We start from the raw sequence: 27,746 nt of genomic DNA, 5'->3' as shown, positions 1-27,746 counted from the left end.
TGCCAACATTGAGGGCTGTTAGTGATGGTTTAAACACAGTGAGGGTTTAAACGCAGTGAGGGTTTAAGCTCCCTCCCATTCCCAGTTGACAAACGCAGTGAGGGTTTAAACGCAGTGACTTTCCGACTCCAGTGAGGGTTTAAAACCCAGTGAGGGTTTAAACCTCAGTGAGGTTGAATGGTTTAACCATTGAGGGTTTAAACACAGTGAGGGTTTAAACACAGTGATCTTAAACACAGTGAGATGGTTTAAACTGTGCACAGCATGACATAGAAATTCTGTTCTTATCCCCATGCATTGAGACCCCAGCCCAATCCACCGACCATTCTGTTAGCTCACCAAGTCTCTGTGTGGTTTATATAGGAAACAGATGGACCCAGCAGAGCTGAACAACGTCCTGTGTGCCAACACTGATAGGCTGTTATCGTGTTGTGTGTGCGTGGTGTGTGGATGTTGTTTGTAAACACACACAGGGCAACCTGTAGAGCCAAGCTAAACCCTCCCATTCCCAGTTACAAATCGGCCCCCTAGCAGTACGAGTTTCCGACTCCTTAAGTTGCTCCGTTCCCATGTCCTCATTCACTACCCCTCGTAGTGTTGAATGGATAACCAAGTGGGTGCCAATCAATAGACAATATCTTTCAATAGATGGAGCATTACAGAAATCAGAACAATAACACAAAACATGATTAGATAATCTCATCCAGAACTAAGGAGGTACGAGTTTTACCACACAAGATTGAGTTTCTAAAGAAGAGGATGGTTTATATCGAGTTTCTAAACGACAGAATTAAGGGTAGAGTTTATATCGAGTTTCTAAACAGAACAGAATTAAGGGTAGAGTTTATATCGAGTTTCTAAACTACAGAATTAAGGGTAGAGTTTATATCGAGTTTCTAAACTACAGAATTAAGGGTAGTTTATTGTCATAACTGGTCTGTTCGGGTCAGGTTACCGTGGAGGGGGAGAGACAAAAGAGACACAAAAGGAGGAAACGCCCATTTCTGACCCGAGGGTATAAAAAGTTAAGAATGAACATTGTGACTAAGTGACCACGAGCTGCAGCCAAGGCTCGATTAGTCGAAACCCCAAAACACAACAACTTTGAAGACAAAGTAACCCCAGTTATTTTAACAAGCTATGGAACCACCTGATTACACCTGGGAAGACATGAATAGCTGTGTCGAAGACGTCATTATATTCTGACCCATAAGAGAGGCGGTTCAAGCAGGATCACCCGGTTATTCTCTCCAAGGAATGCTTCGACAAACGTTGCATGGTTTTATCAAATGAATTAGGGACCGGTTTCAGTGTACAAATTAATTGTTTGTATCGTTTAAAGATTAAAGCTGTAAACTATGTGTTAAGTATTTACCATGATGTATCCACGATCATGTTTGGTACAGATGTGCTTTTCTCTCGTTCTCTCTCTTTTTAAATCCCCATGTTGTTTAACATGTGTCATATTGTGTCGGCCTGCTAGGGACCGGTTTCAGTGTACTAAGTCCTAATCAATAGCCCAGAAATAGTGTATATCTTATATTATCATTTTATCTTGTTTATAAATAAATAAATCAACTCAATTGGTGTGGTACGGACTTATTTAGTTCGACTCTGTTTGTGTAGATTCACAGATTATACGTTAAAGGGAGTTTTTCCCTGTGTGATTTCTCCATCAATAACTAAATGTGTGACTCTGGATTCGGTCTTACGCAGCAACATTTGAAATGCCGTTCCCTACATTGGACTCAGAGCTAAGAGACTATGACTGGGCTGTGACCTATCAAACTGACACCTAACCTAGCCAGGACACCTAGCCACTGTTGTCTTTAAGTGCTAGCTAGCTACTAGTTGGCAGCAGCTAACATATCTTCAGCAATATTCAAAATGTCAAGCCAGATCAGCTGGAATTATTACAATATTATCAGTTTGTTCGTTTGGAGTTGTAGGTGCTTGTTGCTTGCTGAGCCAGCTAGCCAGGCGCCAGTGTAGCAGGCAGCGTCTTGTTAACCTCTCTTGGGTAGGGGGCAGTATTTTCACATCTGGATGAAAAGCATTCCCAAAGTAAACTACCTGCTACTCAGGCCCAGAAGCTAGGATATGCGTATAATTGGTAGATTTGGACAGAAAACTCTAAAGTTTACAAAACTGTTAAAATAATGTCTGTGAGAATAACAGAACTGATATGGCAGGTGAAAACCTGAGAGAAATCCATCCAGGAAGTGGAATTATTTTCATGTGGCTGTTTTTCAACTCAATGCCTATAGAGAATCCAATGGGTTAGGAATCATATTGCAGTTCCTATGGCTTCCACTAGATGACAACAGTCTATAGACATGGTTTCAGGCTTTTATTTTGAGAAACGACGAGTAAAAAGCCATGTTGGTCTGAGGAAGTATGCAGACCTGATTTGGGCTCCCGTGAGCCGTTTGTTATTTTTCCTTTCTATTGACAACGGTACTGTCCGGTTGAAATATTATTGATTATAAAGACAATAAACAACCTAAGGATTAATTATAAACATCGTTTGACATGTTTTGACGAACTTTACCGGTACTTTAGGTATGTATTCGTCTGTCTGTTGTGACCGCCTTGGAGCCATTGGATTACTGAACAAAACGCAACTTTTTGGGACATAGAGGGACTGGGAGTTTTGTGAGTGCAATATGAAGATCATCAAAGGTAAGTGATTAATCATATCGCTATTTCTGACTTTAGTGACTCCTCTACTTGGCTGGTAAATGTTTGTATGCTTTTTTACGTGGGGCACTGTCCTCTGATAATCGCATGATATGCTTTCGCCGTAAAGCCTTTTTGAAATCTGACACAGCGGCTAGATTAACCTCTTAAGTCGACCCTCTACTTTTTTGAACATTCTGTTAAAAATCGCGCAACATTTCAGCGCCCTGCTACTCATGCCAGGAAGTTAAATCACTGCTGTGGCTTTACCAGAACGGCATTTACATCGAAAAGCACAGGAAAAACTGATCACTGAAAATGGGAAAATATATCCATGCGCTACTTGAACCCATTGATAAAGGTGAACCACAATTAATTGACAGGTTGTAGTACCTACAGCTTCCACACGGTGTCTAGAGTCTTGTCATTTCCCTTCGAGTTTTTTCTTGGTCAAACACATGCAGGGCACCGTATCTCCTCTGGTCTAGGACCGGATATTTTCGTTGAGTTTCTAGCCGGACATTTTTCCAGACGGACAGCTAATGATCTTTACATCGCCTCCTGATGAATTTTATCGCTTATTAACGTTTACTAATACCTAAAGTTGCATTACAAACGTATTTCGAAGTGTTTTGTGAAAGTTTATCGTCGACTTTTTGAATTTTAAAAAATGACGTTACGTTTTGAAACTATGTTTTTTTCGTTTATCACACAGTCTACATATAACGATATCTAGGCTTTATATGGACCGATTTAATCGAAATAAAGACCCAAATAGTGTTTATGGGACATCTAGGAGTGCCAACAAAGAAGATGGTGAAAGGTAATGAATGTTTTCTATTTTATTGTGCGGTTTGTGTAACGCCGAAATGCTAATTATTTTGTTTACGTCCCCTGTGGGTCTTTTGGGGTGTTGCATGCTATCAGATAATAGCTTCTCATGCTTTCGCCGAAAAGCATTTTAAAAATCTGACTTGTTGCCTGGATTCACAACGAGTGTAGCTTTAATTCGATACCCTGCATGTGTATTTTAATGAACTTTTGAGTTTTAACTAATACTATTAGCATTTAGCGTAGCGCATTTGCATTTCCAGAGCTCTAGTTGGGACGCAAGCGTCCCGAGTAGAAGCAACAGGTTAACAAGAAGTCCCACATACCGTAGAGAGGTTAAGAAAATGACATTACCACAGTGTGCAATTCAAAGCCCTGGGCCAGCTAGTTGGCATCAATAACAGGCATCAATAACATATCAGATTTGAATAGAGTAGCAGTAGAAATAATAATAATAATAATAAAGTAGTAACAGCAGTGGTAACAGTAGTAATAATAAAAATCTTTGCCCCGATAGTAATATTAATAGTAGTTGTGACAATAGTAACAGTAGTAATAATAAAAATATAAATAATAGTAATAATAATAATAAAATGAATAATAGTACTACTATATAATAATACTATTACTATATTATTACTATTATTAATAATAGTAATAATACTATTAATAATAGTAATAATAATATTAATAACAGTAATAATATTAATAACAATAATAATAGTATTAACAATAATAATAATAGTAATAATAGTAATAATAATAATAATAATAATAATAGTAATAATAGTAACAATAATAATACTATTAATTACTATTCAATAGTAATAATAGTAATAATAGTAATAATAATAGTAATAATAATAATAATAATAATAATAATAATAATAATAAATAATAGTAATAATAATAGTAATAATAATAATAGTAATAATAATAATAGTAATAATAATAGTAATAATAGTAATAATAATAATAATAATAATAATAATAATAGTAATAATAGTAATAGTAATAATAATAATAATAATAGTAATAATAATAATAGTAATAATAATAATAATAATAATAATAATAATAAATAATAATAATAATAATAATAATAATAGCAATAATAATAACAATAGTAATAATTGTAACAGTAGTAATAACAGTAGTAGTAATAACAGTAGTAGTAATAACAGTAGTAGTAATAACAGTAGTAGTAATAACAGTAGTAGTAATAACAATGGTAACAGCAGTAGTAACAATACCTTGAGTTTGGTCTCATGTTCAATGGCAGGTGCCTTGTCTCTTTTAGGAGGAAGGTAAAGTTCCCATTTACCATACTCTTTCTTAGTATAGGGGTGGGATGTACTGTTCCAGTCATCTGGGAAGAGGGTGACAGTTAGTTACATGAGAACATAGAACACCATAGCTCACTGTTGCCAACAGTTTCTCAATGAGAATTCCTATTGGCTGCATAACGTTTTGGGCAGAGATCAGAGAGATGGGCAGAGATCAGAGAGATGGGCAGAGATCAGGGAGATGGGCAGAGAACAGAGAGGGGCAGTGTAGTCGTGGCCAAAAGTTGAGAATGACACAAATATTAATTTTCACAAAGTCTGCTGCCTCAGTTTGTATGATGGCAATTTGCATATACTCCAGAATGTTATAAAGAGTGATCAGATGAATTGCAATTAATTGCAAAGTCCCTCTTTGCCATGCAAATCAACTGAACCCCCCAAAAACATTTCCACTGCATTTCAGCCCTGCCACAAAAGGACCAGCTGACATCATGTCAGTGATTCTCTCATTAACACAGGTGTGAGTGTTGACGAGGACCAGGCTAGAGATCACTCTGTCATGCTGATTGAGTTTGAATAACAGACTGGAAGCTTCAAAAGGAGGCTGGTGCTTGGAATCATTGTTCTGCCTCTGTCAACCATGGTTACCTGCAAGGAAACACGTGCCGTCATCATTGCTTTGCACAAAAAGGGCTTCACAGGAAAGGATATTGCTGCCAGTAAGATTGCACCTAAATCAACCATTTATCGGATAATCAAGAACTTCAAGGAGAGCGAGTCAATTGTTGTGAAGAAGGCTTCAGGGTGTCTAAGAAAGTCCAGCAAACGCCAGGACCGTCTCCTAAAGTTGATTCAGCTGCGGGATCGGGGCACCACCAGTACAGACCTTGCTCAGGAATGGCAGCAGGCAGGTGTGAGTGCATCTGCACGCGGTGTGAGTGCATCTGCACGCAGGGTGAGGTGAAGACTTTTGGAGGATGGCCTGGTGTCAAGAAGGGCAGCAAAAAAGCCACTTCTCTCCAGGAAAAACATCAGGGACAGACTGATATTCTGCAAAAGGTACAGGGATTGGACTGCTGAGAACTGGGGTAAAGTCATTTTCTCTGATGAATCCCCTTTTGGGGTTAATAGGGACTGAATAAAGAATGGTACCAACACATCCTCCGAGAGCAACTTCTCCCAACCATCCAGGAACAGTTTGGTGACGAACAATGCCTTTTCCAGCATGATGGAGCACCTTACCTTGAGGCAAAAGTGATAACTAAGTGGCTCGGGGATCAAAACATCGATATTTTGGCCAGGAAACTCCCCAGACCTTAATCCCATTGAGAACTTGTGGTCAATCCTCAAGAGGTGGGTGGACAAACAAAACCCCACAAATTCTGACAAACTGCAGGCATTGATTATGCAAGAATGGACTGTCATCAGTCAGGATGTGGCCCAGAAGTTAATTGACAGCATGCCAGGGCAGATTGCAGAGGTCTTGAAAAAGAAGGGTCAACACTGCAAATATTGACTCTTTCAATCAACTTCATGTAATTGTCACTAAAAGCATTTGACACTTATGAAATGCTTGTAATTATACTTCACTATTCCATAGTAACATCGGACAAAAAATATATCTAAAGACACTGAAACAGAAAACTTTGTGGAAATGAATATTTGTGTCATTCTCAAAACTTTTGGCCACGACTGGGTCTGCTGGGTAAAGTGGTGTCTGTACAGAGAGAGGGGCAGAGTGCACTTATTGGTGTCACATTGTGTTATGAGATGAATACCCAAGGCACCAACTCATGCCACCTTAGTAGACAGTAGAACACACTAGCTTGTCTCTCACACACAGTCCATTTCCAGACAGAGGTGTTAGTGGCCCAAGGCGATGCTATTGCAGCTTAACAGGCCTGGGGCTTAACTTATCACCTGAAGAAACACACGTGTCTGTTAAACTGCTCTGACATCCCAAGATGTTTAGAATACAATCATCTCCTTCAACCTCTCTCTCATCCTCCTTTAACCTGTCTCCTCCTCTTCATCTTTAACCGGTCTCCTCCCCTTCATCTTTAACCTGTCTCCTCCCCTTCATCTTTAACCGGTCTCCTCCCCTTCATCTTTAACCTGTCTCCTCCTCTTCATCTTTAACCTGTCTCCTCCCCTTCATCTTTAACCGGTCTCCTCCTCTTCATCTTTAACCGGTCTCCTCCCCTTCATCTTTAACCGGTCTCCTCCCCTTCATCTTTAACCGGTCTCCTCCCCTTCATCTTTAACCTGTCTCCTCCCCTTCATCTTTAACCGGTCTCCTCCTCTTCATCTTTAACCTGTCTCCTCCTCTTCATCTTTAACCGGTCTCCTCCTCTTCATCTTTAACCTGTCTCCTCCCCTTCATCTACACTGACTGAAGTGGATTTAACCTGTCTCCTCCCCTTCATCTACACTGACTGAAGTGGATTTAACCTGTCTCCTCCCCTTCATCTACACTGACTGAAGTGGATTTAACCTGTCTCCTCCTCTTCATCTTTAACCTGTCTCCTCCTCTTCATCTTTAACCTGTCTCCTCCCCTTCATCTTTAACCGGTCTCCTCCTCTTCATCTTTAACCGGTCTCCTCCTCTTCATCTTTAACCGGTCTCCTCCTCTTCATCTACACTGATTGAAGTGGATTTAACCTGTCTCCTCCCCTTCATCTACACTGACTGAAGTGGATTTAACCTGTCTCCTCCTCTTCATCTTTAACCTGTCTCCTCCTCTTCATCTTTAACCTGTCTCCTCCCCTTCATCTTTAACCTGTCTCCTCCTCTTCATCTTTAACCTGTCTCCTCCTCTTCATCTTTAACCGGTCTCCTCCCCTTCATCTTTAACCTGTCTCCTCCCCTTCATCTTTAACCGGTCTCCTCCCCTTCATCTTTAACCGGTCTCCTCCCCTTCATCTTTAACCTGTCTCCTCCCCTTCATCTTTAACCGGTCTCCTCCTCTTCATCTTTAACCTGTCTCCTCTTCATCTTTAACCGGTCTCCTCCTCTTCATCTTTAACCTGTCTCCTCCCCTTCATCTACACTGACTGAAGTGGATTTAACCTGTCTCCTCCCCTTCATCTACACTGACTGAAGTGGATTTAACCTGTCTCCTCCCCTTCATCTACACTGACTGAAGTGGATTTAACCTGTCTCCTCCTCTTCATCTTCATCTTTAACCTGTCTCCTCCTCTTCATCTTTAACCTGTCTCCTCCTCTTCATCTTTAACCTGTCTCCTCTTCATCTTTAACCTGTCTCCTCCTCTTCATCTTTAACCTGTCTCCTCCCCTTCATCTTTAACCGGTCTCCTCCTCTTCATCTTTAACCGGTCTCCTCCTCTTCATCTTTAACCGGTCTCCTCCCCTTCATCTTTAACCGGTCTCCTCCTCTTCATCTTTAACCGGTCTCCTCCTCTTCATCTTTAACCTGTCTCCTCCCCTTCATCTACACTGACTGAAGTGGATTTAACCTGTCTCCTCCCCTTCATCTACACTGACTGAAGTGGATTTAACCTGTCTCCTCCCCTTCATCTTTAACCTGTCTCCTCTCCTTCATCTACACTGACTGAAGTGGATTTAACCTGTCTCCTCCCCTTCATCTACACTGACTGAAGTGGATTTAACCTGTCTCCTCCTCTTCATCTACACTGACTGAAGTGGATTTAACCTGTCTCCCCCTCTTCATCTTTAACCTGTCTCCTCCCCTTCATCTTTAACCGGTCTCCTCCCCTTCATCTACACTGATTGAAGTGGATTTAACCTGTCTCCTCCCCTTCATCTTTAACCGGTCTCCTCCTCTTCATCTACACTGATTGAAGTGGATTTAACCTGTCTCCTCCTCTTCATCTTTAACCGGTCTCCTCCTCTTCATCTACACTGATTGAAGTGGATTTAACCTGTCTCCTCCCCTTCATCTTTAACCTGTCTCCTCCCCTTCATCTTTAACCTGTCTCCTCCCCTTCATCTTTAACCTGTCTCCTCCTCTTCATCTTTAACCGGTCTCCTCCCCTTCATCTTTAACCGGTCTCCTCCTCTTCATCTACACTGACTGAAGTGGATTTAACCGGTCTCCTCCCCTTCATCTTTAACCGGTCTCCTCCTCTTCATCTTTAACCGGTCTCCTCCTCTTCATCTTTAACCTGTCTCCTCCCCTTCATCTACACTGACTGAAGTGGATTTAACCGGTCTCCTCCCCTTCATCTACACTGACTGAAGTGGATTTAACCGGTCTCCTCCCCTTCATCTACACTGACTGAAGTGGATTTAACCTGTCTCCTCCTCTTCATCTTTAACCTGTCTCCTCCTCTTCATCTTTAACCTGTCTCCTCCCCTTCATCTACACTGACTGAAGTGGATTTAACCTGTCTCCTCCTCTTCATCTACACTGACTGAAGTGGATTTAACCTGTCTCCTCCTCTTCATCTTTAACCTGTCTCTTCATCTACACTGACTGAAGTGGATTTAACCGGTCTCCTCCTCTTCATCTTTAACCTGTCTCCTCCTCTTCATCTACACTGACTGAAGTGGATTTAACCTGTCTCCTCCCCTTCATCTACACTGACTGAAGTGGATTTAACCTGTCTCCTCCTCTTCATCTACACTGACTGAAGTGGATTTAACCTGTCTCCTCCTCTTCATCTTTAACCTGTCTCCTCCCCTTCATCTACACTGACTGAAGTGGATTTAACCTGTCTCCTCCTCTTCATCTTTAACCTGTCTCCTCCCCTTCATCTACACTGACTGAAGTGGATTTAACCTGTCTCCTCCTCTTCATCTTTAACCTGTCTCCTCCTCTTCATCTACACTGATTGAAGTGGATTTAACCTGTCTCCTCCTCTTCATCTTTAACCTGTCTCCTCCCCTTCATCTTTAACCTGTCTCCTCCCCTTCATCTTTAACCTGTCTCCTCCTCTTCATCTACACTGACTGAAGTGGATTTAACCTGTCTCCTCCTCTTCATCTACACTGACTGAAGTGGATTTAACCTGTCTCCTCCTCTTCATCTACACTGACTGAAGTGGATTTAAGCTAAGGGATCATAGCTTTCACCTGGATTCACCTGGTCTACTGTATGTCAAGGAAAGAGCAGGTGTCCCCCCCACACTGGCCAGTTTATTAGGTACACCCATCTAGTACTGGGTCGGACCCCCCTTTGCCTCCAGAACAGCCTGAATTCTTTGGGTGTCGGAAATGTTCCACAGAGATGTTAGTCCATTCTGACGCGATGGCATCACGCAGTCGCTGCAGATTGGACTGCCAACACCTTCCATCTCGTCCCAAAGATACTGGGTTTGGTCAACAACACCGTCCATCTCGTCCCAAAGATACTGGGTTTGGTCAACACCACCTTTCATCTCGTCCCAAAGATACTGGGTTTGGTCAACAACACCGTCCATCTCGTCCCAAAGATAATGGGTTGGTCAACACCACCTTCCATCTCGTCCCAAAGATACTGGGTTTGGTCAACAACACCTTCCATCTCGTCCCAAAGACACTGGGTTCGGTCAATACCACCTTCCATCTGTACACCACACCCATCAGTCTGTCCCGTTGACACCAGGCAGGTCTGTACACCACACCCATCAGTCTGTCCCGTTGACACCAGGCAGGTCTGTACACCACACCCATCAGTCTGTCTCGTTGACACCAGGCAGGTCTGTACACCACACCCATCAGTCTGTCCCGTTGACACCAGGCAGGTCTGTACACCACACCCATCAGTCTGTCCCGTTGACACCAGGCAGGTCTGTACACCACACCCATCAGTCTGTCCCGTTGACACCAGGCAGGTCTGTACACCACACCCATCAGTCTGTCCCGTTGACACCAGGCAGGTCTGTACACCACACCCATCAGTCTGTCCCGTTGACACCAGGCAGGTCTGTACACCACACCCATCAGTCTGTCTCGTTGACACCAGGCAGGTCTGTACACCACACCCATCAGTCTGTCCCGTTGACACCAGGCAGGTCCATGAACTCATACTGTTTACGCCACATCCTGACTCTGTCATCAACAGTAACTGAATGCCTTGATGCCTGTCTGCCTGCTTTATATAACAAGCCACGGCCACGTGACTCACTGTCTGTAGGAGGGAACCATTTTCCTGAATGGGAGGGTGTACCTAATAAACTGTCCGGTCAGGGTGTGTATATGTACGCATGCCTGCGCTAGCGATAAGGAAAGTGTATGTGTGTGTTCTCGTCCACCCGAGTGTGTGTGTTCTCGTCCACCCGAGTGTGTGTGTGTGTGTTCTCGTACGGCCGTGTGTGTGTTCTCGTCCGCCCGAGTGTGTGTGTGTGTGTTCTCGTACGCCCGTGTGTGTGTGTGTGTGTGTGTGTTCTCGTACGCCCGTGTGTGTGTGTGTGTTCTCGTACGCCCGTGTGTGTGTGTTCTCATCCCCCCGAGTGTGTGTGTGTGTGTGTTCTCGTCCTCCGGTGTGTGTGTACTTACTGAAGTCCCCAGTGAGGAACAAGGCCTGAGCTCCCGGAGCCCACTCTCTGAACATCAGGCTGTTATTAGCCTGTCTCTGGACACCATAGGACATGTAACTCCTGGTGAAGTCATCAAAACTCCCCTCAGCCTCCTCCAACTTAGACAACCTCTCAGTGAACAACTGGTACCTACAGAGAGAGAGAGATGGTGAAAGACGTTAGTACACACACACACAAACATTAACGAAGCCTCCAGAGAACTACGTTATAAAACCCGATAAATAAATAATAAAAACGGACTGTTGGAAAAGAGAGTGGCCTCCATTGGAGTGGAGATAACATGGAGTGGTGGAGATAACAGGAGTGGTGGAGATAACAGGAGTGGTGGAGATAACAGGAGTGGTGGAGATAACAGGAGTGGTGGAGATAACATGGAGTGGTGGAGATAACATGGAGTGGTGGAGATAACAGGAGTGGTGGAGATAACAGGAGTGGTGGAGATAACAGGAGTGGTGGAGATAACATGGAGTGGTGGAGATAACAGGAGTGGTGGAGATAACATGGAGTGGTGGAGATAACAGGAGTGGTGGAGATAACATGGAGTGGTGGAGATAACAGGAGTGGTGGAGATAACAGGAGTGGTGGAGATAACATGGAGTGGTGGAGATAACAGGAGTGGTGGAGATAACAGGAGTGGTGGAGATAACAGGAGTGGTGGAGATAACATGGAGTGGTGGAGATAACAGGAGTGGTGGAGATAACAGGAGTGGTGGAGATAACATGGAGTGGTGGAGATAACAGGAGTGGTGGTGATAACAGGAGTGGTGGAGATAACAGGAGTGGTGGAGATAACATGGAGTGGTGGAGATAACAGGAGTGGTGGTGATAACAGGAGTGGTGGAGATAACAGGAGTGGTGGAGATAACAGGAGTGGTGGAGATAACAGGAGTGGTGGAGATAACATGGAGTGGTGGAGATAACATGGAGATAACATGGAGTGGTGGAGATAACAGGAGTGGTGGAGATAACTGGAGTGGTGGAGATAACAGGAGTGGTGGAGATAACAGGAGTGGTGGTGATAACAGGAGTGGTGGAGATAACAGGAGTGGTGGAGATAACAGGAGTGGTGGTGATAACAGGAGTGGTGGTGATAACAGGAGTGGTGGTGATAACAGGAGTGGTGGTGATAACAGGAGTGGTGGTGATAACAGGAGTGGTGGTGATAACAGGAGTGGAGATAACAGGAGTGGAACAGATAACATGGAGTTCAGATAACATGGAGTATAGATAACATGGAGTGGAACAGATAACATGGAGTTCAGATAACATGGAGTTCAGATAACATGGATTTCCCCCAGTCCCTGTCCCTGCTCCAGTCCCTGGAACCAATTAGACCCACTGTGGTTGACATTGAACTACATTACCATTAGACCCACTGTGGCTGACATTTAGCTCCATTACCATTATACCCACTGTGGTTGACATTAAGATCCATTACCATTAGACCCACTGTGGTTGACATTTAGCTCCATTACCATTATACCCACTGTGGTTGACATTAAAGATCCATTACCATTAGACCCACTGTGGTTGACATTTAGATGAATTACCATTAGACCCACTGTGGCTGACATTTATCTCCATTACCATTAGACCCACTGTGGTTGACATTTAGCTCCATTACCATTATACCCACTGTGGTTGACATTTAGCTCCATTACCATTAGACCCACTGTGGTTGACATGTAGCTCCATTACCATTAGACCCACTGTGGTTGACATGTAGCTACATTACCATTAGACCCACTGTGGTTGACATTTAGCTCCATTACCATTAGACCCACTGTGGTTGACATTTAGCTCCATTACCATTAGACCCACTGTGGTTGACATTTAGCTCCATTACCATTAGACCCACTGTGGTTGACATGTAGCTACATTACCATTAGACCCACTGTGGTTGACATGTAGCTACATTACCATTAGACCCACTGTGGTTGACATTTAGCTCCATTACCATTACACCCACTGTGGTTGACATTAAGCTACATTACCATTAGACCCACTGTGGCTGACATTTAGCTACATTACCATTAGACCCACTGTGGTTGACATTAAGCTACATTACCATTAGACCCACTGTGGTTGACATTAAGCTACATTACCATTAGACCCACTGTGGTTGACATTAAGCTACATTACCATTAGACCCACTGTGGCTGCGTCGCAAATCTCTCTTATCTTCCGAAACGTGAAACTTGTTCGTGGATTTGAAGGGAAATAATAATCTGGTGTATGGACACTCCCTTCAGCCCATGCCGATACCAATCCAATGTTTATTTATTTTATTTTTTTTTCCTTTATTTTACTAGGCAAGTCAGTTAAGAACAAATTCTTATTTTTCAATGACGGCCTAGGTTAACTGGTCTAGGAACAGTGGGGTTAACTGCCTTGTTCAGGGGCAGAACGACAGATGTGTACCTTGTCAGCTCGGGGGTTTGAATTTGCAACCTATCGGTTACTAGTCCAACGCTCTAACCACTAGGCTACCCTGCCGCCCAATGTTCTCAAATGTGGGGAGTAGTGAGTGAGTGTACACTTCAGGAGGAAGGAGAGGTTATTGGGACGTCGCACCTATTTGACATTTAAGCTACATTACCTTTTTTTTTTTTTTTACACACCAATTGAGTCAACACACACAGCATTGCCAAGACCACGGAACATAGCCCCTAGCATGACCGACAGAGACAGACCACACACACCAACCAACTCTCTCTACTGTTATCCAGTGTGTGTGTGTGTGTGTGTGTGTGTGTGTGTGTGTTGTGTCTGATTCAACGAACAACAACTGAAGAGAGAAAGGCTGTGAATAAAACATTCAACTGTTGTTAATTACCTCTCAGTGTATTCCATGTTATCTCTCTCTCTCTCTCTCTCTCTCTCTGTGTGTGTGTGTGTGTGTGTCTGTGTGTGTGTGTGTGTGTCAACCCATCAGTGTTTCTGTTTTAATGAGCTCAGTATAGACCTCCAGAGACAACCTATCACATCCTCCCTGTCACCATCACGCTACAGAGGTCACACAGAGGTCACACAAACATCTCTCTAAGGAGACGCAGCTAACACTCATACACAACCTCCGACCGGGCCTGTATTGATCTCTCACACACACACACAACCTCCGACCGGGCCTGTATTGATCTCTCACACACACACACAACCTCCGACCGGGCCTGTATTGATCTCTCACACTCATACACAACCTCCGACCGGGCCTGTATTGATCTCTCACACTCATACACAACCTCCGACCGGGCCTGTATTGATCACACTCTCTCACACTCATACACAACCTCCGACCGGGCCTGTATTGATCTCTCACACTCATACACAACCTCCGACCGGGCCTGTATTGATCTCTCACACTCATACACAACCTCCGACCGGGCCTGTATTGATCTCTCACACTCATACACAACCTCCGACCGGGCCTGTATTGATCTCTCACACTCATACACAACCTCCGACCGGGCCTGTATTGATCTCTCACACTCATACACAACCTCCGACCGGGCCTGTATTGATCTCTCACACTCATACACAACCTCCGACCGGGCCTGTATTGATCTCTCACACTCATACACAACCTCCGACCGGGCCTGTATTGATCTCTCACACTCATACACAACCTCCGACCGGGCCTGTATTGATCTCTCACACTCATACACAACCTCCGACCGGGCCTGTATTGATCTCTCACACTCATACACAACCTCCGACCGGGCCTGTATTGATCTCTCACACACACACACACACATTATACACAGGGCTGTCTGACAAGACATTCTGGCCCAGGGCCACGTGTGACCCAGGTAGAGACCGGCCCAGGGCCACGTGTGACCCAGGTAGAGACCGGCCCAGGGCCACGTGTGACCCAGGTAGAGACCGGCCCAGGGCCACGTGTGACCCAGGTAGAGACCGGCCCAGGGCCACGTGTGACCCAGGTAGAGACCGGCCCAGGGCCACGTGTGACCCAGGTAGAGACCGGCCCAGGGCCACGTGTGACCCAGGTAGAGACCGGCCCAGGGCCACGTGTGACCCAGGTAGAGACCGGCCCAGGGCCACGTGTGACCCAGGTAGAGACCGGCCCAGGGCCACGTGTGACCCAGGTAGAGACCGGCCCAGGGCCACGTGTGACCCAGGTAGAGACCGGCCCAGGGCCACGTGTGACCCAGGTAGAGACCGGCCCAGGGCCACGTGTGACCCAGGTAGAGACCGGCCCAGGGCCACGTGTGACCCAGGTAGAGACCGGCCCAGGGCCACGTGTGACCCAGGTAGAGACCGGCCCAGGGCCACGTGTGACCCAGGTAGAGACCGGCCCAGGGCCACGTGTGACCCAGGTAGAGACCGGCCCAGGGCCACGTGTGACCCAGGTAGAGACCGGCCCAGGGCCACGTGTGACCCAGGTAGAGACCGGCCCAGGGCCACGTGTGACCCAGGTAGAGACCGGCCCAGGGCCACGTGTGACCCAGGTAGAGACCGGCCCAGGGCCACGTGTGACCCAGGTAGAGACCGGCCCAGGGCCACGTGTGACCCAGGTAGAGACCGGCCCAGGGCCACGTGTGACCCAGGTAGAGACCGGCCCAGGGCCACGTGTGACCCAGGTAGAGACCGGCCCAGGGCCACGTGTGACCCAGGTAGAGACCGGCCCAGGGCCACGTGTGACCCAGGTAGAGACCGGCCCAGGACCACGTGTGACCCAGGTAGAGACCGGCCCAGGACCACGTGTGACCCAGGTAGAGACCGGCCCAGGGCCACGTGTGACAGATAGTCCATGGCTTCAACCCAATAGTGTGTAACACCACAGTGACTTCAGCTTATCATTTTTCATATAGAATAATGATTCTGTTATATCTATATGTTAAGAAGGAAAGCATGAATTTCCTGATAGGATCTCTCAGTCTATATGTGCTCCTATTTAGGGCAGGAGGTTGTGTGTGTGTGTGTGTGTGTGTGTGTTAACACCTCAGAAGTCACTGCCAAATCCGCAAGCTGGATCACCGTGACTCAGTGCTTTTGACCGACCAAACAGAGACAGGACTTGGGAAGCTCACCGCGCCCCAATCTCTCCCCGTGACACTCATTCAGAATTTTTCCAACACACATTCTGGAGTATCTCCTATCCATTGGCACCTGCTCACAAGCGTCAATCGGCTCATCGTGACCAAGTGATTTACATAGGACAGGACACACGACTTGGAAAGCCCCCCATCCTCCCATTTACACAGACAGACAGACACAGGAGCATCTCCTATCACACTGGCTTATAGCACAGGATTGTTGAATACTCGTTTCTGATTAGGACAAATATAAGCTCCAAAAGTATTGGGACAGTGAGAACTGTTTAGTTGTTTTGGTTCTGTACTCTAGCACTTTGGATTTGAAATGATACAATGACTATGGCACCATATTCCCTATATAGAGCACTACATTAGACCAGAGCCCTATGGCACCCTATTCCCTATATAGTGCACTACATTAGACCAGAGCCCTATGGTACCCTATTCCCTATATAGTGCACTACTTTAGACCAGAGCCCTATGGCACCCTATTCCCTATATAGTGCACTACTTTAGACCAGAGCCCTATGGAACCCTATTCCCTATATAGTGCACTACTTTAGACCAGAGCCCTATGGAACCCTATTCCCTATATAGTGCACTACTTTAGACCAGAGCCCTATGGAACCCTATTCCCTATATAGTGCACTACTTTAGATGTGCAACCCGACAGCTTTAATTTAATGGTAGTTTCATCCATATCAGCTGAACCGTTGAGAAATTACAGCACTTTATGTACATAGTTCCTCCCCCCATTTTAGTGGACCAAAAGCATTTGGGACTAAATGAGTAAAAAGTGAAGTACTACGGTATTCTCACACTTCATAGCATGCATAGCTTGTGATTAAAAACTTGTACAATTCATTTGCTATTTGTTTCGTTTGTGTTTCAGATTATTTTGTGCCCAATAGAAATGAACGGTAAATTCCCCCACCAGGGCGTCTGGTACGTCGGTCCCCCACCAGGGCGTCTGGTACGTCGGTCCCCCACCAGGGCGTCTGGTACGTCGGTCCCCCACCAGGGCGTCTGGTACGTCGGTCCCCCACCAGGGCGTCTGGTACGTCGGTCCCCCACCAGGGCGTCTGGTACGTCGGTCCCCCACCAGGGCGTCTGGTACGTCGGTCCCCCACCAGGGCGTCTGGTACGTCGGTCCTCCACCAGGGCGTCTGTCCTCCACCAGGGCGTCTGGTACGTCGGTCCCCCACCCGGGCGTCTGGTACGTCGGTCCCCCACCCGGGCGTCTGGTACGTCGGTCCCCCACCCGGGCGTCTGGTACGTCGGTCCCCCACCCGGGCGTCTGGTACGTCGGTCCCCCACCCGGGCGTCTGGTACGTCGGTCCCCCACCCGGGCGTCTGGTACGTCGGTCCCCCACCAGGGCGTCTGGTACGTCGGTCCCCCACCAGGGCGTCTGGTACGTCGGTCCCCCACCAGGGCGTCTGGTACGTCGGTCCCCCACCAGGGCGTCTGGTACGTCGGTCCCCCACCAGGGCGTCTGGTACGTCGGTCCCCCACCAGGGCGTCTGGTACGTCGGTCCCCCACCAGGGCGTCTGGTACGTCGGTCCCCCACCAGGGCGTCGGTCCTCCACCAGGGCGTCGGTCCCCCACCAGGGCGTCTGGTACGTCGGTCCCCCACCAGGGCGTCTGGTACGTCGGTCCCCCACCAGGGCGTCTGGTACGTCGGTCCCCACCCGGGCGTCTGGTACGTCGGTCCCCCACCCGGGCGTCTGGTACCGGTCCCCCACCGGGCGTCTGGTACGTCGGTCCCCCACCAGGGCGTCTGGTACGTCGGTCCCCCACCAGGGCTTCTGGTACGTCGGTCCCCACCAGGGCGTCTGGTACGTCGGTCCCCCACCAGGGCGTCTGGTACGTCGGTCCCCCACCAGGGCGTCTGGTACGTCGGTCCCCCCACCAGGGCGTCTGGTACGTCGGTCCCCCACCAGGGCGTCTGGTACGCGGTCCCCACCAGGGCGTCTGGTACGTCGGTCCCCCACCAGGGCGTCTGGTACGTCGGTCCCCCACCAGGGCGTCTGGTACGTCGGTCCCCCACCAGGGCGTCTGGTACGTCGGTCCCCCACCAGCGTACAGTTGAAGTCTGAAGTTTACATACACTTAGGTTGGAGTCATTAAAACTGTTTTTCAACCACTCCACAAATTTCTTGTTAACAAATTGTGGTTTTGGCAAGTCGGTTAGGACGTCTACTTTGTGCATGACACAAGTCATTTTTACAACAGTTGTTTACAGACAGATTATTTCACTTATAATTAACTGTATCACAATTCCAGTGGGTCAGACGTTTACATACACTAAGTTGACTGTGCCTTTAAACAGCTTGGAAAATTCCAGAAAATGAATGTCATGGCTTTAGAAGCTTCTGATAGGCAGATTGACATAATTTGAGTCAATTGGAGGTGTACCTGTGGAAGTATTTCAAGGTCTACCTTCAAACTCAGTGCCTCCTTGCTTGACATCATGGGAAAATCAAAATAAATGAGCCAAGACCTCAGAAGAAGAATTGTAGACCTCCACAAGTCTGGTTCATCCTTGGGAGCAATTTCCAAACGCCTGAAGGTACCACGTTCATCTTTACAAACAATAGTACCCAAGTATAAACACCATGGGACCACGCAGCCGTCATACCGCTCAGGAGGGAGACGCGTTCTGTCTCCTAGAGATTAACATACTTTGGTGCGAAAGTGCAACTCAATCCCAGAACAACAGCAAAGGACCTTGTGAAGATGCACCATAAAAAGCCAGGCTACAGTTTGCATCTGGAGAAATGTCCTCTGAAACAAAAATGGCCATAATGACCATCATTATGTTTGGAGGAAAAAGGGGGATGCTTGCAAGCCGAAGAACACCATCCCAACCGTGAAGCACGGGGGTGACAGCATCATGTTGTGGGGGTGCTTTGCTGCGGAGGGACTGGTGCACTTCACAAAATAGGTGGCATCATGAGGCAGGAAAATTATGTGGATATATTGAAGCAAAATCTTAAGACATCAGTCAGGAAGTTAAAGCTTGGTCGCAAATGGGTCTTCCAAATGGACAATGACCCCAAGCTATACTTCTAAAGTTGTGCAAATTGGCTTAAGGACAACAAAGTCAAGGTATTGCAGTGGCCATCACAAAGCCCTGACCTCAATCCTATAGAACATTTGTGGGCAGAAGTGAAAAAGCGTGTGCGAGCAAGGAGGCCTACAAACCTGACTCAGTTACACCAGCTCTGTCAGGAGGAATGGGCCAAAATTGACCCACCTTATTGTGGGAAGCTTGTGGAAGGCTACCCAAAACATTTGACCCAAGTTATACAATTTAAAGGCAATGCTACCCAAATACTAATTGAGTGTATGTAAACGTCTGACCCACTGGGAATGTGATGAAAGAAATAAAAGCTAAAATAAATCATTCTCTCTACCATTATTTTGACATTTCAAGTTCTTAAAATAAAATGGTGATTCTAACTGACCTAAGACAGGGAAGGTTTACTAGGATTAAATGTCAGGAAATGTGAAAAACTGAGTTTAAATGTATATAGTAATATAGTATATCAGTCCTCCATCAGTGTATATAGTATATCAGTCCTCCATCAGTGTATATAGTATATCAGTCCTCCATCAGTGTATATAGTATATCAGTCCTCCATCAGTGTATATAGTATATCAGTCCTCCATCAGTGTATATAGTAATATAGTATATCAGTCCTCCATCAGTGTATATAGTAATATAGTATATCAGTCCTCCATCAGTGTATATAGTAATATAGTATATCAGTCCTCCATCAGTGTATATAGTAATATAGTATATCAGTCCTCCATCAGTGTATATAGTAATATAGTATATCAGTCCTCCATCAGTGTATATAGTATATCAGTCCTCCATCAGTGTATATAGTAATATAGTATATCAGTCCTCCATCAGTGTATATAGTATATCAGTCCTCCATCAGTGTATATAGTAATATAGTATATCAGTCCTCCATCAGTGTATATAGTAATATAGTATATCAGTCCTCCATCAGTGTATATAGTAATATAGTATATCAGTCCTCCATCAGTGTATATAGTAATATAGTATATCAGTCCTCCATCAGTGTGTGTCTGAGAATAAATATGTAAAAAAGTGTTTACTATGGTATAGTAGCTACAAAACTAAATATAACATTTCATATATTTTATTTTTACAGTCCACTGCACAGCAACACACACCATATTCATGAGGTTTCTAAAAGCCATTTTCCCCTTGGTTAAGCAGCACAAATACTTGACTAACGGAAAAGTCCCAAATGAGACGCAGAAATTCACACAAACACACTGAAATACTATCTGCTACAGTAAAACTGGTCCTGCATCTTAATATATATATACACACACACACACTGAAATACTATCTGCTACAGTAAAACTGGTCCTGCATCTTAATATATATACACACACACACACACACACACAAAGAAAATCACCTGTGTGTGTGTGCTGAATCCTAAAAGACTGCTTTAAATACAGTACCAGTCAAAAGATTGGGCAAACCTTCTCATTCAAGGGGTTTTCTTTATTTTTACTATTTTCTACATTGTAGAATGAATATTAGTGAACACATCAAAACTATGAAACAACACATATGGAATCATGTAGTAAACAAAGTGTTATATTTGGATTTATTTTAGATTTTTCAAGGTAGCCAACTTTTACCTTGACAGCTTTGCACACTCTTGGCATTCTCTCAACCAGCATCATGAGGTAGTCACCTGGAATGCTTTTCCAGTCCTGAAGAAGTTCCCACTTATGCTGAGCACTTGCACACACACAGTCGGGACACACACAGACAGTCGGGACACAAACAGACAGTCGGGACACACACAGACATACGCATTAATGGTCAACTGCCTGCTAGAACCAACTTCTGGTCATCTGCCAGGCTAATAATCAACACGGGGGCCCCTGCGTGCTCAGCCTCCTCCCTGTACTCCCTGTTCACTCATGACTGCACGGCCAGGCACGACTCCAACACCATCATTAAGTTTGGCTGACGACACAACAGTTGCAGGCCGGATCACCGATGAGAGAGCCTATAGGGAGGAGGTCAGAGACCTGGCCGTGTGGTGCCAGGACAACAACCTCTCCCTCAACGATGAGACAGCCTATAGGGAGGAGGTCAGAGACCTGGCAGTGTGGTGCCAGGACAACAACCTCTCCCTCAACGATGAGACAGCCTATAGGGAGGTGGTCAGAGACCTGGCAGTGTGGTGCCAGGACAACAACCTCTCCCTCAACGATGAGACAGCCTATAGGGAGGAGGTCAGAGACCTGGCAGTGTGGTGCCAGGACAACAACCTCTCCCTCAACGATGAGACAGCCTATAGGGAGGTGGTCAGAGACCTGACCGTGTGGTGCCAGGACAACAACCTCTCCCTCAACGTGATCAAGACAAAGAAGATGATTGTGGACTACAGGAAAAGGAGGACCGAACACGCCCACATTCTCATCGACGGAGCTGTAGTGGAGCAGGTTGAGAGCTTCAAGTTCCTTGGTGTCCACATCACCAACAAACTAGAATGGTCCAAACACACTAAGACAGTCGTGAAGAGAGCACAACTAAATCTATTCCCCCTCAGGAGACTGGAAAGATTTGGCATGGGTCCTGAGATCCTCAAAAGGTTCTACAGCTGCACCATCGAGAGTCCTGACTGGTTGCATCACTGCCTGGTATGGCAACTGCTCAGCATCTGACCATAAGGCGCTACAGAGGGTAGTGTGAACGGCCCAGTACATCACTGCGGGGAAAGCTTCCTGCCATCCAGGACCTCTATACCAGGCGGTGTCAGAGGAAGGCTCTAAAAATTGTCAAACACTCCAGCCACCCTAGTCATAGACTGTTCTCTCTGCTCTGCTACCACACAGCAAGCGTCATTCCCCTTCAATGAAGAGTTCTGACTGGCTCATGGATTGATGTTTCAGCATTGTCTCAATGAAGAGTTCTGATTGGCTCATGGATTGATGTTTCAGCATTGTCTCAATGAAGAGTTCTGATTGGCTCATGGATTGATGTTTCAGCATTGTCTCAATGAAGAGTTCTGATTGGCTCATGGATTGATGTTTCAGCATTGTCTCAATGAAGAGTTCTGATTGGCTCATGGATTGATGTTTCAGCATTGTCTCAATGAAGAGTTCTGATTGGCTCATGGATTGATGTTTCAGCATTGTCTCAATGAAGAGTTCTGATTGGCTCATGGATTGATGTTTCAGCATTGTCTCATTGAAGAGTTCTGATTGGCTCATGGATTGATGTTTCAGCATTGTCTCAATGCAAAGAGTTGCGAGTTATACTAGCCACGTGTGACGAGCAGTTTACAACCCTGCCAGAACGAGCGGCAGGCGGAGGACCAATATCCACCGTCAGTGCGGAGGAAGCCTGGATTGTGAAGCTAACTGAAGCTGCTTAGCTTTAGAAAACCCAGAGTAGATCTAGCTTACTTCATCAGGATACTATTCAGTAATTTTTCACTAAGCCAGATGTGTTAGAATGCACTCAAACACGCTCACATTCAAGCCTGTGCATGCTTACACACACGCAGTCTAAGTTAGGGTATACACTGATTTCTATAGGGTCTAGGACTGAAACACTGACCTAGTGTGACACACACCTTGACACATTAATCCTCATGTTAAATTCATTGAATATATATACATATATTTTTTTAAGTGGTGCTCAAATTATCCCGCCTCCCTCCTTTTAGTCAGTAGAGGGATAAAACCCTGGTTTCAGTCTCAGGGTAAATGATCCCCTCTCCCTCCTTTTAGTCAGTAGAGGGATAAAACCCTGGTTTCAGTCTCAGGGGAAATGATCCCCTCTCCCTATTTAGTCAGTAGAGGGATAAAACCCTGTTTCAGTCTCAGGGGAAATGATCCCCCTCTCCCTCCTTTTAGTCAGTAGGGGATAAAACCCTGGTTTCAGTCTCAGGGGAAATGATCCCCTCTCCCTCCTTTTAGTCAGTAGGGGATAAAACCCTGGTTTCAGTCTCAGGGGGAAATGATCCCCCTCTCCTCCATTTTAGTCAGTAGGGGGATAAAACCCTGGTTTCAGTCTCAGGGGAAATGATCCCCCTCTCCCTCCTTTTAGTCAGTAGGGGATAAAACCCTGGTTTCAGTCTCAGGGGAAATGATCCCCCTCTCCCTGAAATTTAGTCAGTAGAGGATAAAACCCTGGTTTCAGTCTCAGGGGAAATGATCCCCTCTCCTGAAATTTAGTCAGTAGAGGGATAAAACCCTGGTTTCAGTCTCAGGGGGAAATGATCCCCTCTCCCTCCTTTTAGTCACAGGGGATAAAACCCTGGTTTCAGTCTCAGGGGAAATGATCCCCTCTCCTTAAATACAGTCAGTAGGGGATAAAACCTGGTTTCAGTCTCAGGGGGAAATGATCCCCTCTCCCTCCTTTAGTCAGTAGGGGATAAAACCCTGGTTTCAGTCTCAGGGGAAATGATCCCCTCTCCCCTCCTTTTAGTCAGTAGAGGACAAAACCTGGTTTCTCTCTCAGGGGAATGATCCCCTCTCCTCCAACTTTAGTCAGTAGAGGGATAAAACCCTGGTTTCAGTCTCAGGGAAATGATCCCCCTCTCCCTCCTTTTAGTCAGTAGAGGGATAAAACCCCCTGGTTTCAGTCTCAGGGGAAATGATCCCCCTCTCCCTCCTTTTAGTCAGTAGAGGGGATAAACCCTGGTTTCAGTCTCAGGGGAAATGATCCGGGACTCCCTCCTTTAGTCAGTAGGGATAAAACCTGGTTTCAGTCTCAGGGGGAAATGATCCCCCTCTCCCTCCTTTAGTCAGTAGAGGATAAAACCCTGGTTTCAGTCTCAGGGGAAATGATCCTCCTCCCTCCTTTTAGTCAGTCAGGGGATAAAACCCTGGTTTCAGTCTCAGGGGGAAATGATCCCCTCTCCTTTTAGTCAGTAGAGGGATAAAACCTGGTTTCAGTCTCAGGGGAAATGATCCCCCTCTCCCTCCTTTTAGTCAGTAGAGGGATAAAACCCTGGTTTCAGTCTCAGGGGGAAATGATCCCCCTCTCCCTCCTTTTAGTCAGTAGAGGGATAAAACCCTGGTTTCAGACTCAGGGGGAAAAGGGAGATGAATTAGCATCAATCCAGTCCATTCAGCATCCAAAACGGATCCCTATATAGTGCCCTACTTTAGACCAGAGCCCTATGTAACTCTATTCCCTATATATAGTGCACTACTTTAGACCAGAATACCAATGGGTCCATGTTGAAGTACGAAATCAGCCCATTATAAAACACCTATAAAAATAAAGTTAAATTTTTTGTAATTCAGTTCAGTTCCCTTTTTAAATTCCATTCTCTGTTCCTGTTTTTCTCCATTTTCGCCTTATTACAACAACAACAATAATAATAGGATGTTCTAAGGCTTAAACCACATCAGGAGACCACTTTTGAAGTCTGGCAAAAATAAATATTGGACATTTTGGGGGTTTTCACCCCTTTAATTCAGATGAGCACCAGCAAGAGACTTTAATTGGTTAGTTAGCGGTGTTTCTGTAGCTGGAATGGAACTGCAGAGATTCCTGAACAAATCATCACTGGATTCATGAAAATAATCATGACAGCATCCTGCCAGGTTGATCACAGGCTACTTTGTAGTTCACATTGAACTGAGAAGGGTTTTTTGGAAAGCCTTTCCATCTAGCAGAAGATGGTTGTCATTAGCATCATCGCTAACGGCTTTACAGTTTTTTTAAATTGAGCTTTATTTAATTAATTTTTTAAAAAGTCATTTAAGAACAAATTCTTATTGACAACGACGGCCTAGGAACAGTGGGTTACCTGCCTTGTTCAGGGGGCAGAACGACAGATTTTTACCTTGTCAGCTCAGGGATTCGACCTAGTAACCTTTCGGTTACTGGCCGCCAACGTGGTAGACAAACTACATACAGACAGAAAGGGGAATTTCTATGCAGTTTCTTCTTCAGAAAATACACATCATGCCTTATGATAATCTTGGGCAAATTAAAACATGTTCTACTTAGTCTAGTTGATTTCATACTTGGTTCAATGCATTTTTGAATATTGTTGAATTCCGTCTTAATGTCTGGATTCTATGATTCCTTCTACGTTCTCCGCACACAAATTTTATAGGGCCCTTCCTATGTTGATATACACAGCAACGTCTCATTTACATACACCTTAACCAAAGACATTTAAACTCAGTTTATGTTCCTGACATTTGTCTCAAAAAAAATGCCCTGTTTCAGGTCAGTTGATGTTTCAGCGGTGTCTCAAGAATGTGAAATGTCAGAATAATAGTAGAGAGAATGATTTATTTCAGCTTTTATTTCTTTCATCACATTCCCAGTGGGTCAGAAGTTTACATACACTCAATTAGTATTTGGTAACATTGCCTTTAAATGGTTTAACTTGGGTCAAAGGTTTCAGGTAGACTTCCACAAGCTTCCCACAATACTTTTGGTGATTTTTGGCCCATTCCTCCTGACAGAGCTGGTGTAACTGAGTCAGGTTTGTAGGCGTCCTTGCTCGCACACACTTTTTCACTTCTGCCCACAAATTGTCTATGGGATTGAGGTCAGGGCTTTGTGATGGCCACTCCAATACCTTGACTTTGTTGTCCTTAAGCCATTTTGCCACAACTTTGGAAGTATGCTTGGGGTCATTGTCCATTTGGAAGACCCATTGAGACCAAGCTTTAACTTCCTGACTGATGTCTTGAGCTGATGCTTCAATATATCCACATTATTTTCACCTCCTCATGATGCCATCTATTTGTGAAGGGCACCAGTCCCTCCTGCAGCAAAGCACCCCCACAGTATGATGCTGCCACTCCCATTCTTCACGGTTGGGATGGTGTTCTTTTTTTTTAAGTTTTCCTCCAAACATAACGATGGTCATTATAGCCAATAGGTTATATTTTTGGTCTTCAGACCTGAGGACATTTCTCCAAAAAGTACAATCTTTGTCCCAGCATTAAAACACTAAAGTTTCATCTCAGGAGACAGAACGTGTCTCCTTCCTGATCGGTATGACGGCTAAAACCCTGGTTTCAGTCTCATCCCCCTCCCTCCTTTTAGTCTGGTGTTTATACTTGCGTACTATGGTTTGTACAGATGAATGTGGTACCTTCAGGTGTTTGGAAATTACTCCCAAGGATGAACCAGACTTGTGGAGATCTACAATTTTTCTTCTGTGGTCTTGGCTGATTTCTTTTAATTTTCCCATGATGTCAAGCAAAGAGGCACTGAGTTTGAAGGTAGGCCTTGAAATACATCCACAGGTACACCTCCAATTGACTCAAATGATGTCAATTAGCCTATCAGAAGCTTCTAAAGCCATGACCTCATTTTCTGGAATTTTCCAAACTGTTTAAAGGCACAGTCAACTTAGTGTATGTAAACGTCTGACCCACTGTGATTGTGATACAGTGAATTATAAAAGTGAAATAATCTGTCTGTAAACAATTGTTGGAAAAATTACTTGTGTCACGCACAAAGTAGATGTCCCAACAGACTTGCTAAAACTATAGTTTGTTGACAAGAAATTTATGGAGTGGTTGAAAAACAAGTTAATGACTCCAACCTAAGTGTATGCAAACTTCCAACTTCAACTGTATATATTCGTAGGTGTGTGCATGTGCGTGTGTGCGCACGCCTGTATTCGTAAGTGTGTGTGTGTATTCGTAGGTGTGTGCGTGTATTCGTAAGTGTGTGCATGTAGCCCATTAAAAGAGTGTTTGTACAGCAGCAGTCCCCTGAGACAGAGAGAGAAGAACCTGTTTCCAACAACCTTACAACAAGAATACTAACTAAGGAACGGAAGGAAGGAAGGAATGGTGGTCAATTAAAGGTCTGGGCTCAGATGGATTCTAAAACCCTCCCATCCCCTCCATGTGTCCCCACCACCATGTCCCTTCTCCACTCTGCCCTCATATTGGACATCATGTCATCAAGAAACGAGAACACAAAAAAAACACTAAGTGAAACGATGCTGAATGAGACGACTCAGCTGCTCATTCAGTCACAGAGTGGACAGGACAGGTACAGTGTGGACAGGTACAGGACAGGTACAGGTACAGGACAGGTACAGTACAGGTACAGTCATAAGTCCATGGGAGGCTGGGATCTATCAAAGCTGACCTATGAAACAATGGACTGTGCAGTGTATCCAAAACCACCCAATTATAACAACACACAATTATAGGCCGAGAAACAGACGGGACACACACACACACACACACACTTCTTATAACAGTGAATTACTACATAAAGCAAAAGGCCAATAGTGATACAGGTCTATGTTGTGGGGGTTAAGGTAGGACAGTACCCACCTACCTACCTGTACTGTCCTACCTTAACCCACACAACATAGACCTGT

General features: G+C 45.3%; 1 protein-coding gene across 1 annotated transcript in view; it reads right to left on the bottom strand.

The window, feature by feature from the left end:
- gbe1a (glucan (1,4-alpha-), branching enzyme 1a) overlaps positions 1-27,746 on the bottom strand; it is a 183,974-nt gene that overhangs the window by 147,213 nt on the left and 9,015 nt on the right. The window contains exons 2-3 of the mRNA XM_065004992.1: positions 11,257-11,426; positions 4,764-4,879 (exon numbers count right to left, since the gene is read on the bottom strand). Coding sequence (XP_064861064.1) covers positions 4,764-4,879; positions 11,257-11,426 — 286 coding nt within the window. The remainder of the gene's footprint in view (positions 1-4,763; positions 4,880-11,256; positions 11,427-27,746) is intronic.

The sequence above is a fragment of the Oncorhynchus nerka genome, linkage group LG19 (assembly GCF_034236695.1).
Source record: "Oncorhynchus nerka isolate Pitt River linkage group LG19, Oner_Uvic_2.0, whole genome shotgun sequence".
Classification (NCBI taxonomy): Eukaryota; Metazoa; Chordata; class Actinopteri; order Salmoniformes; family Salmonidae; genus Oncorhynchus; species Oncorhynchus nerka.
This window is presented reverse-complemented; position numbering and strand designations above follow the sequence as displayed.